At 41.1% G+C, this 17,721-nt stretch overlaps 1 protein-coding gene across 1 annotated transcript; it reads right to left on the bottom strand.

Annotated features, from left to right (window-relative positions):
* Positions 1 to 730: 730 nt before the first annotated feature.
* On the bottom strand, positions 731 to 15,174 carry TRIM50 (tripartite motif containing 50). The gene is made up of 7 exons (XM_026708476.2): positions 14,965 to 15,174; positions 12,666 to 13,191; positions 11,472 to 11,567; positions 6,169 to 6,399; positions 3,937 to 3,959; positions 3,092 to 3,216; positions 731 to 2,155 (listed from the first exon to the last, which is right to left on the bottom strand). The coding sequence occupies exons 2-7, from the start codon at positions 13,068 to 13,070 to the stop codon at positions 1,551 to 1,553; spliced, it is 1,485 nt and encodes a 494-aa protein (XP_026564261.1). The 5' UTR covers positions 13,071 to 13,191; positions 14,965 to 15,174; the 3' UTR covers positions 731 to 1,550.
* Positions 15,175 to 17,721: the final 2,547 nt, after the last annotated feature.

Genomic DNA, 17,721 nt, shown 5'->3' on the forward strand with positions numbered 1-17,721 from the left:
ATTATGGGACGGCAATGAATGTGACGTGGCAAGTTTGACACCCGTGAGCTACACGCTCCCAGCCCTAAAAGGACGCAATGGTAAACCACTTTTGAAACTTTGCCAAGAAAATTTAGAGACTGGTCCAAGCAGTCACCAGGAGTCTAAAACTGACTCGAAAGCACCAAAAAAAAAGTTGCTGTGGGTATGTCTGAAAGCAGGATTTTTTGGTAATTGTTGCATGTCATAATAAATGTAATGGAACATTCTGAGATGAATTTGGGGAAAATTGTGTAATTTTCAAATAAATGTGCATGAGGGGAAAATTTCTTGGCATAAAGTAGATGTAGCTAAACTTATCCTTTTCGGTATCTGATACTTTTACTTTGTTTATAGTCTTACACCTGCTCTACACCTTCTTACCTTGAAAGGGAGCAGTCTGATGGGAATGTACGTAGGTTCACAGTATAGAAAACCCAGAAGAGGGCCTTAAAACAACTTGTAATAAAACTATAATTTCTAATTTTGTATTGCAAAACATGAAAGTATACTTCTTACAGTAAAAAGATTGTAAAATCACTTTATTCAGTATAAAAGATTTTAAAAAGTTTTGGCTTTTAAACCACTAAAAACAAATAGCAAAGAGAAGAGGTGAGACATAATAAGCAGTTGCTAAAATTGAATAAAATCTTCACAGTAAACTAATTTAACACATTAATATGTACAGATAGAAATTAATGAATACCTCCACCTTTTAGTTATATTTGCATAGTGATAGTGCTAAGTATTGGCTTGCAGGTTGTTTTTTTTTACAATCTTGGTGAAATATTTACTTACTGCATTCATTATGGTCTTACTTGAAACTCTAGAATAGAAATATTAATTTGGGCTTTTTAATTTAAATAATGAGTACTGTCTAGAAAATCCAATATATCTAGCCTTTCAGATTTGTAAAACTTGTTAAAATGGGTAACAATGGAGGAAAAAAAGAAGACTGAAAAGAAGAAAGAGGGGAAAAAGTGGGCCTTTGAAATCAGTTGCCTAGCAGAAGCAGCCTAGAAGCAACCCTTCCCAGAAGCAGCCTAGAGGCAAACTGAGGTGTTTGTTCCAAGCAATAGATTCTGAGCACTATTTCCTAGAATGAAATCCTAGGAAATCCTCCACAGGCCACAAACAATGAATCACAAGGAAATTATTCTGCAAAAACCCACTGAAAACAATGGGAACAATACTGTTCATTTCAACAGAGCTCCTGAAATTTTGGACTAAACTATCCTTTTGGACTTAACTATCTTTAAACAATAGATGTCATTGAGATTCTACACTTTGGCATGGAGTACAGCTTTGGCATAAAGGTCTGTTGCTTTATATGTAGTCTTGATTTGACCCCTTAAAACCAGGATGCCCTTACATAGGTGCGTTAAAAACAAAACAGAGTCCTGAAGCAGGTATCTAAATTTCTTTGCATTGAATGAGTTATATTCAATTTGGTTTGCATTTATTGCTGCCATAAAGACAGTCTGGAGCTTACCCAGTAACTTGACACAATAGTAGCAAATGGAAACTTCCTATTATAACTTGGTGGGCTCATCAGTGTTGGTGCACTCATCCTCAGTCTGCAGCATTTTGGAAGTAGGTACTATAATGGGTAAGTTGTTATGAATACCCCGCTCATGCCAACACATGTCCAAAATGGGATATAGCTTGCCTTGGAAATCTGCTTGGAAAGTATAGATTGGTATCAGCTCATCTGGGCTGTCAGCATTGTAGAAGGTTAGTTCTCCCTTCTCATAGTGCAGATAGACCCCAATTCGTTGGGGTCGGACTGAAATCGGCAAAACCAGTCTGCTGGTATTGAAGGCCTCATATACTTTGCCCTCTTTTAAGCCAATTAGCCACAACCCATTTTCTGGATTCTTACTCAGTTTGCCTTTACGGTTGACTGTGCCCTTGATGATGCCCAGGCGCCAGTGACTCTTGGAGCCCACAATAATCTCCCAGTAATGCTTTCCCCAGGAGAAGCCCTTATTAGCCAGGATACAATTGCTGTAGTCAAAGCGGTCAGGATTGCTGTCTCGCCGTTGGAAGAACTGGCCATATTTCACCATGGTATTGTCCTTGGACAACTCAAGCATAGGGTGAGCACTCATTGGGTCCAGCTTCAGTGTTTCTGGAGCTATGAGAAGGGGTAAAAATCAAAGTTCTTTGAGGAACTTTGCATAATATTCAGAAAAATCAGCTGAGGTGATCAAGCCTCCTTTATATGAACAGAATAGAATAGAATAGAAAATAGAATAGAATAGAATTGAAAATAGAATAGAATAGAAAATAGAATAGAATAGAAAATTAATAGAATAGAATAGAAAATTAATAGAATAGAATAGAATTTAATCTATATATATATATATATGCAAAATACCATTCACACATCATCACAAAATCTCCAGAACCATAAAGCATACAAACTTGAAATTTGGCATGCATGTTCCTCTTGGTTTCTAGGTGCTCACTAAGAAAGGATTTTTCGAAATGGCCATCAGAGTATTAGTATTTTGTATATTATTATTAACACGCTCTGATGCTAAGGAGTTCTACTCCCCCTCCCCACCTGAAAAGAAATCTGTTCCAAATGCAAAACACAAGCAGAGGAGAGGAGTTTCAGTTTTAGTTTCACAGCAGCAACTAGCTTTAGTATAGTACAGTTGAGCTAAGCCATGCCTAGGCTCCTTGCTGTCTCCTCGCTTACACAGCAAATACTGTTTCAGTTTCCGTGTTTCAGTTTCCAAACAGCCCTTAACTCTCTCACACACTGACAGGAAGCAAGCCAGATGAATACAGATGGATATTGGTAGGCAGAGGCACATTTCGTAGCAAAGCACGGGTATAGAGCTAGTTTTTCATAATCGTCAAAAAGTGATTGCAGAACTCAGGAAACATAGCACTCTCAACACCCGTTGCCATTTGCTAACTTTTCAGTCAACCCCATTTCTCTGATACCTGAAAAGCAGTAATGCATGATGAAGACACAGATTCACAAGTTCATTTAAGTACTGTATGTGGAAGTGGTCATGACACAGCCTCCCCTCTTCCTCTCCTCCAGCAGCAGCCCTACCTGGAAGGACTTTCCGGAGCAGACGCTTCCACACCATCATCTTTACATCCTCTTGGTGGAAGTCAGGCTTAAAAGAAACCGCACTGTATATGCCTTCAACTGGGTGCTGATAGGGAAGTTCAGACCTGGATATGTATTAATTTCCGTTAATATTTTCCCTAATCTCAAATATTTCATAAATCATCTTTTAAAATATTCAATTCCTATCTTAATTGATGGGACTGAAAATTCTGAGCAAGAACTCAGAACATAAAAGCAATTACTTTATCTTTCCACAAGAAAGTATATATGTATGAGAACGTTCAGTGACAATATATAATTTTGAAGACAGAAAGCACATATCTCAAGAATCCTGTTTAGAAGATCTGGGAAATATTTCTCCATTCTTGAAGCCTAAAGATTACTTCATAAAATCGCTTTGTCTGGAAGCCATATGCTCTGGAATTAAGGAGTTTAGGGCTGGAAATTAATATTAGGGCTTCTTCAAATTCTCGTAATTTCACAAGCCATCAACTTTGCAGGAGCTTGCCATCCATTGCATATCTGTCTCATCAAATTTTGGTGAACATGGCACAGTTTTCTTTTGAGTAAATATGCTTCAGGACATTGGAATTGCTGAAACATGTCTCAGTATTCTTTGCTGAGAAAATGGAATATTGTACACATATTTTGATTTTATAAAAGAATGAATTCTGTTACCATGCTTCTTAATAAGAATTTTGAAAAAGTTAAAATGTATCTGTTCAACTCTTCCTTGACGCTTTTTCTGTAAAGGCATGTTTTTTATAACACATCTAAAAATGACAGTGTTTTGTTTCTCTTTCATACATTTTTATTTTACATACCTGGTGGGAAGAGATCTATATTTCTGTAAAGAGATATAGACAGATTTAGTGCACTTGTGCTATTTAAATATATACTAAAGACTCTGGAGGGGAGGAAGGTGGGAGAAAATGAATGGGATTATTGAGTTATCTGAGCAGTTGGAATCCATATTTACTCCTGTAAACTTTGAAATTCTTGCATACTTACTGTATGCATTCCTTAATTGCAACAGAATTACAGGCCCTTATTTAGAATAGAATTCTTTATTGACCAAGTGTGATTGGACACACAAGGAATTTGTCTTGGTGCAAATACATTCATCAAGAGTCAAGAATCATAAGGTACAACACTTAATAAGAGTCATAGGGTACAATAAGCAATCAAATCATACTAGAAAACTATCAATATAGATCGTAAGGATACAAGCAACAAAGTTACAGTCATACAGTCACAAGTGGGAGGGGATGGGTGATAAGGAGTGATGAGAAGATTAACAGTAATTGTAGTGCAGACTTTGTAAATAGTTGGACAATGTTGAGGGAATTATTTGTTTAGCAGAGTGATGGTGTTCGGGAAAAAAACTCTCTTTGTGTCTAGTTGTTCTGGTGTGCAATGCTCTATAGCAGGGGTCCCCAACCACCGGGCTGCAGACCGGTACCGGGCTGTGGAACATTTCCAACCGGGCCACCGGTTTGCTGGGCGCCGCTATCTTGTTTGATGAGAAAGTGCTTCTGGGTGAGCTTTTCCGTTTGGAAAGTGGTGTTTGGGTCCTGAAGGAATCCTCGTGCCTTAGTTTCATCGAAGGGGGGGGCTTCGAACGAGGATTCTTTCAGCACCCAAGGCAAGGTGAGCCGAGCGACCGTCCCGAAGCCGTCCTGAAGTGAAGCCCATCGACAAAGGTACAAAGGAGGAGTTGAAGGTGGCAGAGAGAAGCGGGGGACGGCTGGCTGGCTGGTCGCTCGGCTCGCCTTGCCTTGCCATGCGTGCTGATGCTGGTACCGGGCCACGGATCATTTTGTGATGCCGGTACCGGGCCATGGCACAAAAAAGGTTGGAGGCCACTGCTCAATAGCATCGTTTTGAGGGAAGGAGTTGAAACAGTTTATGTCCAGCATGTGAGGGGTCTGTAAATCTTTTCACAGCCCTCTTTTTGACTCGTGCAGAATTCAGGTCGTCGATGGAAGGCAGGTTGGTAGTAATTGTTTTTTCTGCAGTTCTAATTATCTCTGAAGTCTGTGTCTGTCCTGTTGGGTGTATGTACACTTCATGTACACTTCAAAATGTGGGCTGTAAAGAAGCACCTCAAACTTTCATGACACTCTGGAATTATGCCTACCATTAGATCAAGGGTGGACAACCTTTTTAATATCAGCTATAACTGACTGCTCTAACCATAATCTCCTAAAGAGTTCTCTGCCATTTTGAAGAAGGAAATATATGAAAACTTAAAATAGGGTTCACATAAAGTATAAAAAAAATAAACCTTCCAAATTTTCCACCAAACCTGAGGAAAATGAGAAATCCTATCCTTAATCTGTGTGATGTGTATGATGTAAGCTTGCCTACTCTGCATCATTGCTCTGCTTCTAGGGCCTTCATTGTAGGGAGAGTGCAGGTAGTCCTCGACTTACAACCACAAATGAGCCCAAAATTTATGTTGCTAAGTGAAAAATTTGTTAAGTGAGTTTTGCCCCATTTTATCACATTTCTTGTCACATTTGTTAAATGAATCACTGCTGTTGTTAAGTTAGTAACACGGTTTTTAAATGAATCTGACTTCCCCATTGGCTTTGCTTGTCAGCAGGTTGCAAAAGGGAATCACATGACCTTGGGACACAGTTTGGATTTTGATCATGTGACCACGGGGATGCTGCAATGAACGTAAGTATGAAAAATGGTCGTAAATCACTTTTTACAGTGTCGTTACAACTCCAAATGGTCATTAAACGAACTGTTACAATTCGAGGACTACCTGTACTGTAGTCCAATGATCCAAAGATTTAATCTCCTAATAGGCAACACTATTCTTCCATATGCCTAGGCCTTTATGCGCCAACAAACTATGAGGCAAATTTAGACTGTTAATAGGTGCAAATTGCTAAATCTCTCTAGGTTCCTCAGATTCCAGTAGGCTTCTTTCGGTCTGCTTCTTACTTCTGAGTAAGCATCCTGAGCAATTTTGATTTTCTGCTGCTGGCAGCACATCTTAACATGTCCCTGGTTATTTATAGCAAGCAGATAGACAACCATACCTGTATGAAATCCAGCTGGTCTTCATTGTTGAATTTCTCCAGGGAGTTCTCCAGCTCCTTTAGCTTCTGAAGAGTGTCTGTTCTCTGCCTCACCTGAACCTCAATAGAGGCAATGATACCGGTTGTTTTCCTTTCTATCTGCCCCAGGAATTTGGCCTTCTCTTCATCAATATACCTGTGCAGATCCTGGAACTGCTTTCGGACTACCTCCTTGAAGATATCAGATTCATTCTGCATGGGACAAAATATCACAAGCATCTCCAGAGCAACTGGTATTGCTATAATAATAGTTTTATATTATAATGCTAAAATGTGAGAAATCTGATGACCATCTCAATGTAATCTCTAATGCTGTCAGCCACTCCTGCCTCCAATCTTATCTCAGGAGTCAATTGCTTTGCAGCTATCAGTAATGATAACTAATGGGCAGAAATATGACAAAATCTTTATGTCAGTCGTTCATGTCTCACCAGCATGAGATACATTGATCCTGAAATAAGTTCAGTTTGCGCACTAAAGAATTTGATAAAGTATTATTTCCCTCTTTTACATACCTGTCCAATATTCCTCCTCCCCTCAACAATGATTAATTGTATTATGGGACTAGATTGGATTTGTAATTCCTTACAGGAACAATTTGTGTTCCTTTTTCCATGCAGCCTAAACTGCTTATCTTATGCTATACAGTTTGCATTAAGAATGAGCTAATGAGCTAATCTTTTGGCCAGAAAAGTCTGGATGCGAACACAACCTAGTATTTTCCTATTAGTGAATACTCTCTTACTGAGTCCAAATATTGCAGTATAAACCATAATGCGGCTGGTTAATTTTTGACCTAGCATATTTCGGGAACTCAACTACTATTTTTAACACAGGATTTATCAGTTGGTGAATTAAGCAAACAGTGATTTATTAAACAAACTATTATTAAATTAGTAATACCATGTTTCTCACAAAATAAGGCCAGGCCTTATTTTTTTTTTGACCCCCGAAAAAACGGCTAGGCCGTCTTTTGGGGGGTGACTTAATTTCCTCCCCCTTGCATCTTTGGGCGGGTGGGTGGTGACGGCTTGGATGTTGACCTTGGCGTTGGTGGGGCACTTCCTATCGGGAGACCTTCTGCCACCGTTGCTTTCCCTTCTCCCCATGCTGCCGTGGCGTTTAGAGCAACGCTGCAGTGTTAGGAGCAACCACGCGGCATTTGGCACAGCCACGCGGGGCCGGCCAGGCCTCCTCCCTGCAACCGGAGCCCGGCAGAGACACTTGGCTTCAGGCGCTCCTGTCGCCTCCTTCCCGGGCATCATTCGAAGGCAAAGCCCATTCTTTTAAAAACGATGCCCTACTATGACAAAACCTCCCCTGCCCGAGAGGGCAGCCTAACCCCACATGGGGAGGCGAATCTCCCGGGGCCGCAGCGCAGGATCCAGGAGAAGCGCCCATCCGCCATCCCTGCCTGGCGCCGGGCAGAGCATGAAGAGCTTTGCCTGGGCCGCCCAGCGCAGCTGACTGATGGGCCCTCCTGCCTGGCGCCTTCCCACCAGGCCCTCTGCTCTTCCCACCAGGGTCAAGCCGGGCGCGCTGGGCAGAGCCGGGAAAGCGAGCCGCGGGTGCACACCCACCTGCCAAGCAAAAGAGCTGGGCCGACCTGAGCTTGGCTTCCTTCCCAAATCCCTCCAGCCCGACCCCGAAGGGGCCACCAGGAGAGGTTGCCTGAGGCAGTGATAGCACCCACCCATCCATGGACAGGGAGGCAAGGCAACGGCCTGTGCCGCGTCCTCCTCTGAGCTGAGCCCCGCCAAGTGAGCACCTCTGCCCGATGCCTGTGCCGCTGCAGCATTTGGAGCTGCCAGCGCATTTGGAGATGCATGGGGAAGGGCTGGGCGAGGGGTGGAAAGGATAGGCGGCTTCGGGCTCTCTCCGCTGGACCCACCGGCCAGGGAAGCAGCGCTGCCATTGCCTCGCCTCTCTGTCCACGGACGGGTGGGCGCTATCACCGCCTTGGGCAGCCTCTCCTGGTGGCCCCTTCGGGGTCAGGCTGGAGGGACTTGGGAAGCCAAGCTCGGGTTGGCCCGCTCTTTCGCTTGGCAGGCGGGCATGCACCTGTGGCTCACTTTCCTATCTCTGCCCAGTCTGCCCAGCTCCGGCACAGCCCTGGCAGGATGAGCGGAGGGCCCGCCTGTTACCTCCCACCTTGGGCAGGGGAGGCTTTTTCGTAGTAGGGCGTCATTTTTAAAAGACTGGGCTGTGCTTTCGAACGATGCCCGGGAAGGCAGTGACAGGAGCGCCTGAAGCTGAGTGTCTCCGCCGGTTGCAGGGAGGAGCCCTGGCTGGCCACGTGTGGCTACGCCAAACGCGTGGCTGCTCCAAACGCCATGGCGTTGCTCTAAACGCCGCGGCAGCATGGGGAGAAGGGAAAGCAACGGGGGGTGGAAGGTCTCCCGATACGAAGTGCCCCACCAATGCCGAAATCAACGCAGGCAGCACCATATCCGGGTATGCAACAAAAGTACTTCCTAATGGCAAGCGCCCCCCCGCCATTCCCCCCCATTTCTCATGTTTAATATAGGCCTTAATTTGGGGGGCGGGACTTAATTTCATTTTATGCCTATAAAACATGCTGGGACTTCCTATTGGGGGAGGCCGTATTGTTGGAGAAACACAGTAGCTTGGCGTAATGTGTCTCCAGTCTATGAATCTGGAGTTGCCTGCCAAACTGAATTAATGACGAGTAACTAGTGATAGAAAAGAGTGAAAGAGGTAGATTGCATGTACAGGTAGTTCTCAACTTTTAACTATAATGGAGCCTGCCCATGACAATCGTCAAAATGGATCACCCATGTGGTTGAACCAATTTTATGAATTTTTTTGCAGTGATCGTTAAGCAAATGCTGCAGTTGTAAACTGAGCATTGCAGTCACAAAGTAAATGCTATGGTCATAAATTGAACCCATTGTTTGCTATGGGCTCTTTTTGCCAAAAACGTGAAGCAAATGCCAGTTTTTTGGGGGGAAAACATACTGTAGTAAAATGTCATGTGACTGCAAGATGCTGCAAATGGCGATAAATGCAGGCTGCTTTCTGAGCACCAGGTCATGTGACTGTGGATGGGCCAGCCGTTGGATCTTTGGAACTGGGTCGTTCCAACTTTGGAGGGGGTCCGTTAAGGACTACCTATGTTAGAAGAGTTCTCATTCATCAGTGAAAGGCAACACAATAACGCATCTGACTATAAGCAAAAAAAGAGACAGAAACCATCACTAAGTAGTTACTTTCATAGAGGTGGGAACAAGAAACATGTAAAAAGATCTGAGTATTGTTTCTAAATATAGAGTTTCTAAATATTGACTTCTTTACTTCAATACAGATTACTTATCAGAATTTCTTGGAACTATATGAGGGCACTTAATCATTTTCAGATATTGCCTGTTGGATGAAATGTAATATGTAGCAATTTAGCTATTTTATTCTACTGAATTGCTGTTGGAATCCTCTCCATTGAGTGGTATAATTCAGATGGCTATTTCCAGGGAGTTTTTGTGACAAGTAACGTGACTACCTGATTGGGCATTCTATGTCTATAGTAGTTGGTAGTGCACTTATTTAGAATTTTTCAGATGTGACATAATGTCCTCAAGAGCAAGATTAGGAACTGAAAAACACCTAGCTACTGCCACTAATCCTACAAAATCAATATTGACAATAAATGTCAGGTGCTTTTCTTTGAAAAGAATTCCAAGGGTGACTTTATTGTGAGTTAATTTCCTGAGAGATATTTTCTTTTAAGTCTATCTAGAATGCTGTTGGCAAAGATGCTGATCAACTTACTAAACTAAATTATTCCTTTTTTCACCTGAATGTTTTGGCTTTTTCTCTTAATTAGTTTGAAACCATTGTAGTATATTTAGCCCTGAGATTTAGCTGAGTGTAAGAACTGAAGAAAAAAGACAATATGTATTGAATCATATTGAATATTATTCCACAAAGATTTAGGGTTGTTTTTCTCCCCTGGAAGTATTAGAAATAGGAAGATAATTTTCAGAATTTAGTAAAGTGCTGGATATACATAAGGGTCATTTTACCATGATTTATTTGGGGTGGTTTATGTCAAAAATCTAAATTGAGCAGTTAAGTATAGTGGGGGTTGGCTGGTGATTGCCTGGGCAAAGCTCTACAATTTTATTGGTAACATTTCATAAGTGGTTTGCCATTGCCTGCTTCCTAAGCTAAGAAAGTATGACTAGCCAAGGTCACACAGGTGGCTTTATACTTAAGACAGAACTAGAACTCATAGTCTCCCAGGTTCTAGCTTGATGTTTTATCCACTATATCAGGGGTCTCCAACCTTGGCAACTTTTAAGACTTGTGGACTTCAACTCCCAGAATTCCTCAGCCAGCTTTGCTATACCAAATTGGCTACTGTCTAAGTCAGGGTTCCCTAGCCAACCTGTGGCCAGGTAGCAGGCTGTGGCTTATTGGGAACCGGGCCTTGCAAATGGCAGGTGAGTGCATGAAGCTGCATTTGTGCAAGTGGTATGCATGTGCTTGAAACCATCCCCTTGCCACTACACCATCGCTGGCACCGCCAGTCTGTAGAGCTGGAAAGGTTGGGAACTGGTGGTCTAAGTCAGGGGTCTCCAACCTTGGCAACTTTAAGACCTGTGGACTTCAACTCCCAGAATTCTGGGAGTTGAAGTCCACAGGTCTTAAAATTGCCAAGGTTGGAAACCCCTGGTCTAAGTAATGAAGCAACTGAAAAAGGTCAGGTAATTTCGCATTTGAAACTTTAGCAAGATTCACCCCTCTTAATTGAGGTAAACACAACTGCCAAGGGTACCTTACTCATCCCCAAACACTCAAGAATATGTAGCAGATAATCACTAGAAAACTAAAATTTATTGTAAAATATATCTAAAGATCCATACCTTCCCTTCACTGTGCTTATTTATTGTAATAGTGTTATGAGCCAGTTAGGCATGGTGGTTAAGGCATCAGACTAGAAACTGGGAGGCCATGAATTCTAACCTTGCCTTGGGCACAAAGCCAGCTGGGTGACTTTGTACAACCACTTTCTCTTAGCCCTAGGAAGAAAGGAATGGCGAGCCACTACTGAGAATCCTTCCCAAGAAAACTGCAAGGGCTTGGCCAGACAATTGTCCAGACCGATCTGGGAATCAGTCACAAATGTACAAAGAAAAAACAACAACTCATAATACTATTACACCACAATTATGTATACAAGTTGGATGGAAAAAAAGCAGCCAAGAAAGTCACTGGCATAATGTGATCTGCCTGTCTAAGCTCACCGTAATGCGAGTTTTGTTATTCATCAATTTGCTGACATGTTCATCAAGGTTTTTCTTCTGCTGTTGCACATCTGTTATCAACATGGAGAGTTCCTCCTGAAAAAGCAGAATTGCATTAGCTAAACTGGTGGGGAAAGGATGTAAGGAAAACAAAACTAAGTTTATCCATTTTAATGTATATTTTTCAATGATGACCACCAAATACTTCTTAAAGCTCACAAGGAAGGCCAAAAGAAATGTGACTGCTCAGTTAGGGTAGCTATTAGGAGACATTCAGATTTGAAAAAGTGATCACATGAAGTAACCTTCCACTAAGATTTTGAATTATCTATATTAATGACTATCATCAAATCCCCAGACATTCACTCAGTCTAGGTTCATTGGATCCTTCGAACTGGATATGCAGGATTTGAGGTATATTTAATATTCAAATATGTACAAGTAATCTTTCTCCCATGAAACTATAATGCCTTATTATAGAAAATGAATTCCGCAAGGGAGTGTTTAATCTGATTCAGTGGCTCCTTTTTCATAGCTTACATTTAAAAGAAAGGAAGTTTTATCTCTTATCTCATTCAGTATCAGGCACTCATAGGCACTGGGAGTGTTGTACCTAGTTTTTGTATTTCTGTGAATCACCCTCATTGTAACAGTGTTATCCATTGTTTTCTATTGCTGCCCTTGATCACAGGGTACTATCACCCATGATCCTTACACTTAAATAATTCCCAGCCTATGAAAACATTACCCACACAGAGAGGGATTTGGGATATATGGTGTGAGGAGAGAGGTACAAAAATTCTGTTAGGGAAAGTATAGATTTCTGCCTCATAATAGCTACACCATTTTTTTTTCACTAGAATTCATGTGCTCCATTAATTTTACAAAGAACTTTCCCTTATATATGTGAAAAGTTCTTTGTTTGGATCACACCAAGACTTACCTAATCCACGAATCAAGAGACACAAGGTGGCCCTCCCAATATTGCCAGCCATCTTGGTTCTGCCTGTGATCTAGCCAGGGGTGTCAAACTCGTATTGTCAGGGCGTTGTCAAATGACATATCGGGACTTTTTCCCCCTTCGCTAAACTGGGCGTGTGACACATCTGGCCCGCGGGCCGCAAGTTTGACAGCCCTGGTCTAAGCCCTCACTCCATCCATGCATACACATACATACACATCCCAAGCACCTGCCTTCATCCTGCTGTAGACAGTGGAGATGGGCATGACTTTATGCTGCTGATGGGTGCCAATGGTGCCACAGAGGCCACAAATCACTTCCTGGTCTTGCTCACAGAAAAGGCTGAGAGGATTGTGGTGGTCAGGGCAAGACTTTTGGTTATCCTCTGAGTTGCCTATGGTATGAATTAACTCAATGATGTGAGCCAAGTTGACATTGGGTGGTGATCTGCTATAGTCCACAGCCTTCCGGCATACTGGGCAAAGGAACTGCTTCTCCAGATCATCTGAGAGAGATATTACACAGGACTTGCAGTAAGAGTGTCCACATTGTAGCATCAAGGGCTCTTTGAAGAACTCTAAGCAAATGGGGCATATCAACTGGTCCTCAAGTTGCTCAATGCTCAATTTCCGGGCCATTTGGCTGATTTATGTCTTCTTTCCTTGGCTTAATCCTGGAAGATGAATGCCCAGAAGGAATAGACACCAGATGTAGGATGCAGCTCAGGAGAAGATAAGAGTAGCTCTTCCTTCTTATCTCCTGCAATAGGCAATAAAAGAAGGATAAAGAGATTAATACAATCTTAAGGCACAGGAAGAAAAAGGTACCCTGGAACATACACTGAGGAAAGTAATAAACTAAGTTTAAGGAACTTTGAGAACTTCTGGATGTCAAAGGTTTTGGGAGGAAGAAAGCTGAAAGTGTAACATTCAGGTAACTGCTATTCCATAGTATTAAGAGTAACAAAACAACTTCTGCCCTCCTTTGCTACTTCATTTTGGAAACATTAAAATAATTATTTTGGGGGCTCATCAGCTACTGCTAGTTGCTAAAGAGTAAAGAGTTGCTAAAGAGCCTAAGTATTCTGAGAGATTCTGCTATAGAGTTGATAAAATACCAATAGTCCTCACCTTATGACCACAACTGAGCCCAAAATTTCAGTTGTTAAGTGAATTTGTCCCATTTTATGACTTTACTTGCCACATATGTTAAGCAAATCACTGCAGTTGTTAAATTAGTAATGGTTGTTAAGTGAATCTGGCTTCTCCATTGACTTTGTCAGAAGGTCGCAAAATGACTCTTGAACACTGCAACTGTCATAAATATGAGTCAGTTGTCAAGCATCTGAATGTAAATCATGTGACCATTGGGCTGTTGCAATGGTCAAAGTGTGAAAAATGTCATAAGTCACTATTTTCAGTGCCATTGTAACTAAATGAACAGTTATAATTCGAGGACTACCTGTAATGGCATAGGTTTTTCCTATATTGTTGATAAATGTACGATTGATTTAAGACATTTACATTACAGCCCAAAATATAAATGATCTGGGAGTATAAATGTCCGGAAAAGCATATGGGAGAAGAATAAGGTACATTTGCATAACAGATATATCAGGTACTAGAAGGAGGTAACGTTTTAAATTTTGTACATTTTGTTGATGACCAAATCGTGCATGTGTCCTCTGCACCAAAATACAATCATATTTGGAAGCTGTTTGTATTACATTTGCTCTCTATAGATTTCTCCCCACCCACCCACACATAAATGTTTCTATTTATGAAACCTTGGTACACGAGAAGCACTGGCGTTGAAATCAGCTCTTGGAACAAATTGAATTGAAAATAAGTGTGACAAATTTCAAAATAATAAGAACAAAATATCAAGAAGGAAAATAGTTATTCAATATTTTATTGCGGGCGTCCTCAGTCCTGGGCCATGGAACATGTACTGGTCCATAATCTGTTAGAAACCAGGCCACACAGCTGGAGGTGAGTGGTAGGTGAGTGAGTGAAAGTAAACCCTTAGTCCATGAAAAAATTGTCTTCCATGAAACTGGTCCCGGGTGCCAAGAAGGTTGGGGTGTTGTAACTGCTGTTTTGTTGTAACATGAGGAGTTGAAGTTGAAGAAAGTACCTTCCAAGGGGTTCCGAGATGACAAAAAAAACCAACACTCACATAGACCACATCTGCTCATAATCTCTTTATCAAAGTATCCCACCCTTTCTATTTATATTAACTCTTGAATGCTCAAAGCACATGACCCAAAACATATGCTTTGTTATATGCATCATAATTCCTAGGGCAGGCAGGTCTCACTGCCTCTTTACATTTTACAAACTGAAGACCAATATCCAAGGATATCTAATTTTTGTTCAGGTCAGTGGTCTGAATCTATTACCTGTGGGAAGAGTTTGCTGAAATTTCAGTGGAATTCTAGAAGCAACACCCATCTTCACCCATCACCACATCTTTCTTAATTTCCATACTTTCTAATCCTTCAGAGTAAGAAGTCAGTGAAAATATCCCTACCTTTCACAGTTCAGCTGCTCTTCTCCTGATAGTTTTCTGCCACCTCCCTTCTTCTGTAATCAGAGTATTTCTAGAGAAAACACTGTACATTACATTAAAACGTCCTGCTGGATAATTCTTTTACTATGGCAGATTTCGGACTTCATCACCAAAAGTGACAAGAAAAGCACCTCTGCCTTTAATTCTTTCAAGAAGAGAGCTTCTGGAGTTGATGGGAAAGATCTCCAGAAAGCAAACTGGAGTGGTAGCCACCTTTTCAGTCATGTGCTAATCCTTGGCACTTGTAGAGGCAACTCCCTGCTACATCGCTGACTGACCAATGTATTCTTGGAAAATTGGAGATAAACAGACCTACACAAGTCTTTTCCTTGAATGTTCACCTTGTAAAACAGATTTCCTTGTCCTCTTCAACATAATATATTCATGGATATTGATACGCCCTTTCTTAGTCCTTATCATATTTCTGAAGGTTGACACTGAAAAGCCACACTAACAAAGGACTTTAATTAAACTTTCTTTAGATTTACATTCACAATATGTACATTGATTAAGATTCCCCCCCGCCCTAAAAAAAGGGGGTTGATATTATCAATCCTGCATATCTAGGACCTGCCTTTTGGCTTCATAGAAATGCTTTTATATCTATCCTTAAATAAGACTTTAATCATATAGGAGCTCCTGATTCTCTATACTAGCCTTTCCTGACTTGGTGTGTTTAGCTTGAGTTTGTCATTGCTGAACATTTGGGGAGTTGGCCATGTATATGGTTGGAGATGGCTACTGTATGCATAAGTTTTGTCAAAGGGACCAATCCTAATTACAGTGAATGACTTCTTCCTTTCCTTTGTATGCTTTCAACAGTCTTTCTGATTTTGAATAGAATAGAATAGAATTCTTTATTGGCCAAGTATGATTGGACATGCAAGGAATTTGTCTTGGTGCAAATGTTCTCAGTATACATAAAAGAAAAGACACATTCATCAAGAATCTTAATGATAAGACACTTAATGATAGTCATAGAGTACAATAAGGCAGTATGGGAACCCTTGCTGTTGGATTGGCAGTAGCAGAGGCATTGCTGACTATACTACAGAAACTGGTAGGCTGGGCATAGTGCTGCCAACTTGCATGTCCAGAGTCAGGAATATATACAAGAGGAACTTTGATTCCAACTGTTTACAAGGTCACTTAGCTTATATCATTGGCAAAACTCTTTTGGTAGTTGCTGGCACACATTTCTATCCTAATACACGATGCAGGAGCATCCATAGGATGGTTCCAGAAAATCAAGATGATAGTCTGATATGGAATTTAATGTAGCTCTTATTAATTGTTAATTTTGCTCAATATTTATTAGTTTGCTGGTTTTCTTTGTTAATTATTAAATGATTTTAACAATGGCTTTAAAATGCTAAATTGATATGTCATTAGGCTAATAATAAATATTTGATTTGATATAAATCATGTTCAGTGCTAATCTAATATTATTTGGAATTTTTAAATTCATGTATACTGTTGGTAAATCTCTTTTCCATTTTTTTGGTTGCTCTTCTATTTATGTTTCTGCACCTTTTTTATTGCATTTTCAAATATCCATTAAAATGAAATTAAATACAGGACCTAAAAAGTCAAATTGGTAGTCACCATCACACAATAGAACCCCACACACCTAGTTTATGTGCGTCATAGAGAACCAACATCAGAAAGAAGCAAGGCTTCAATTATGGTCACTACCTGCAGTTTTTCTAACCCTCCCCTCCACAGATGCCCCTTCAGATTGGTTTTACTTATTATTTTGGCAATTATTGATAGCTGGTTGTGTGTGTGTTAATCGAGCCAAGATAAATGTTATTTCCATGCCATTAAATCAAAATCAGTTATTGATTTGCTGGTATTATGTGCCTGTCACAATGATTTAGCTAAGTCGCAGCCTTAATATCCTCTGTCTTTTTAACCTTATATTGAATCTTCTTCCTCCTAGCGTTATTCCCCCGCTGTGGCAGGGTCCGGTTGTTGGCAAAGCCGACTCCATTTGCGTTGATCTAGGGCAGGGGTCTCCAACCTTGGCAACTTTAAGACTTGTGGACTTCAACTCCCAGAGTTAGGCTGTCCTAAGTCCCAGGCTTGGTTGAGCCTTGCTGGATGATGATGTAATGAATGTAATGGGCAATTCCTATTACAGCTCTACCTGGAATAGATCTTTGTTATGTAAAATAGACTGGCCTAGGCCAGAGTAATGGTCCAATAGCAAAGGGGTGTGTGTGTGAGTTTCTGCCTCTCTGAGTTTCTACTTTTCTTTTTAGGGGAAATATTCCGTCTTTTTAGTGTATCCTAAAATATTTCATTTTCCTGGGAGAGGGGTGGGTTTTAACTTCCAACGCAGCCCAACACTGATATTTTGAAAAAGGAGAATACTTGTATTTCACGGTTGAAATGAGGGGACCTTGGTTCTCGCTGATCTTGTTTTGGTTTTTTTGCAGACAGTTCAATACCCAAACTAGGTAACATCATTAGCGATGTTTATGGTTGCGTTCCCACTGAGGGCGACCAGATCTGAGATGCAAACATCCGATGGCCACCAGATGGGAATCAAGGCATACAGAAAAGAGAACATGCTAAGTCTTTAGTGCCATCTATGGGCTTGATTCTTGTAACCAGTTCTGATAGTCTTAGATCAGGGTGGGGGTGGGTTTTTTTTCTTTTTTCCAAACTTGGCAACTTTAAGACTTGTGGACTTCAACTCCCAGAATTCCCCAG

Source organism: Pseudonaja textilis, chromosome 1 (genome assembly GCF_049901715.1).
Source record: "Pseudonaja textilis isolate UNSWEBS1 chromosome 1, rPseTex1.2, whole genome shotgun sequence".
NCBI classification, from domain to species: Eukaryota; Metazoa; Chordata; class Lepidosauria; order Squamata; family Elapidae; genus Pseudonaja; species Pseudonaja textilis.

Bases quoted from the DNA above. Each gene is read 5' to 3' on its own strand.
- TRIM50 (XM_026708476.2), bottom strand. From the start codon at position 13,070: ATGGCCCGGAAATTGAGCATTGAGCAACTTGAGGACCAGTTGATATGC. The intron at 3,217-3,936 runs GTATGTAAAATA...ATACATATCCAG, and splicing joins TATAGATCTCTTCCCACCAG to GTCTGAACTTCCCTATCAGC. The intron at 2,156-3,091 runs GTAGGGCTGCTG...CCCTTCTCATAG, and splicing joins GCTCCGGAAAGTCCTTCCAG to CTCCAGAAACACTGAAGCTG.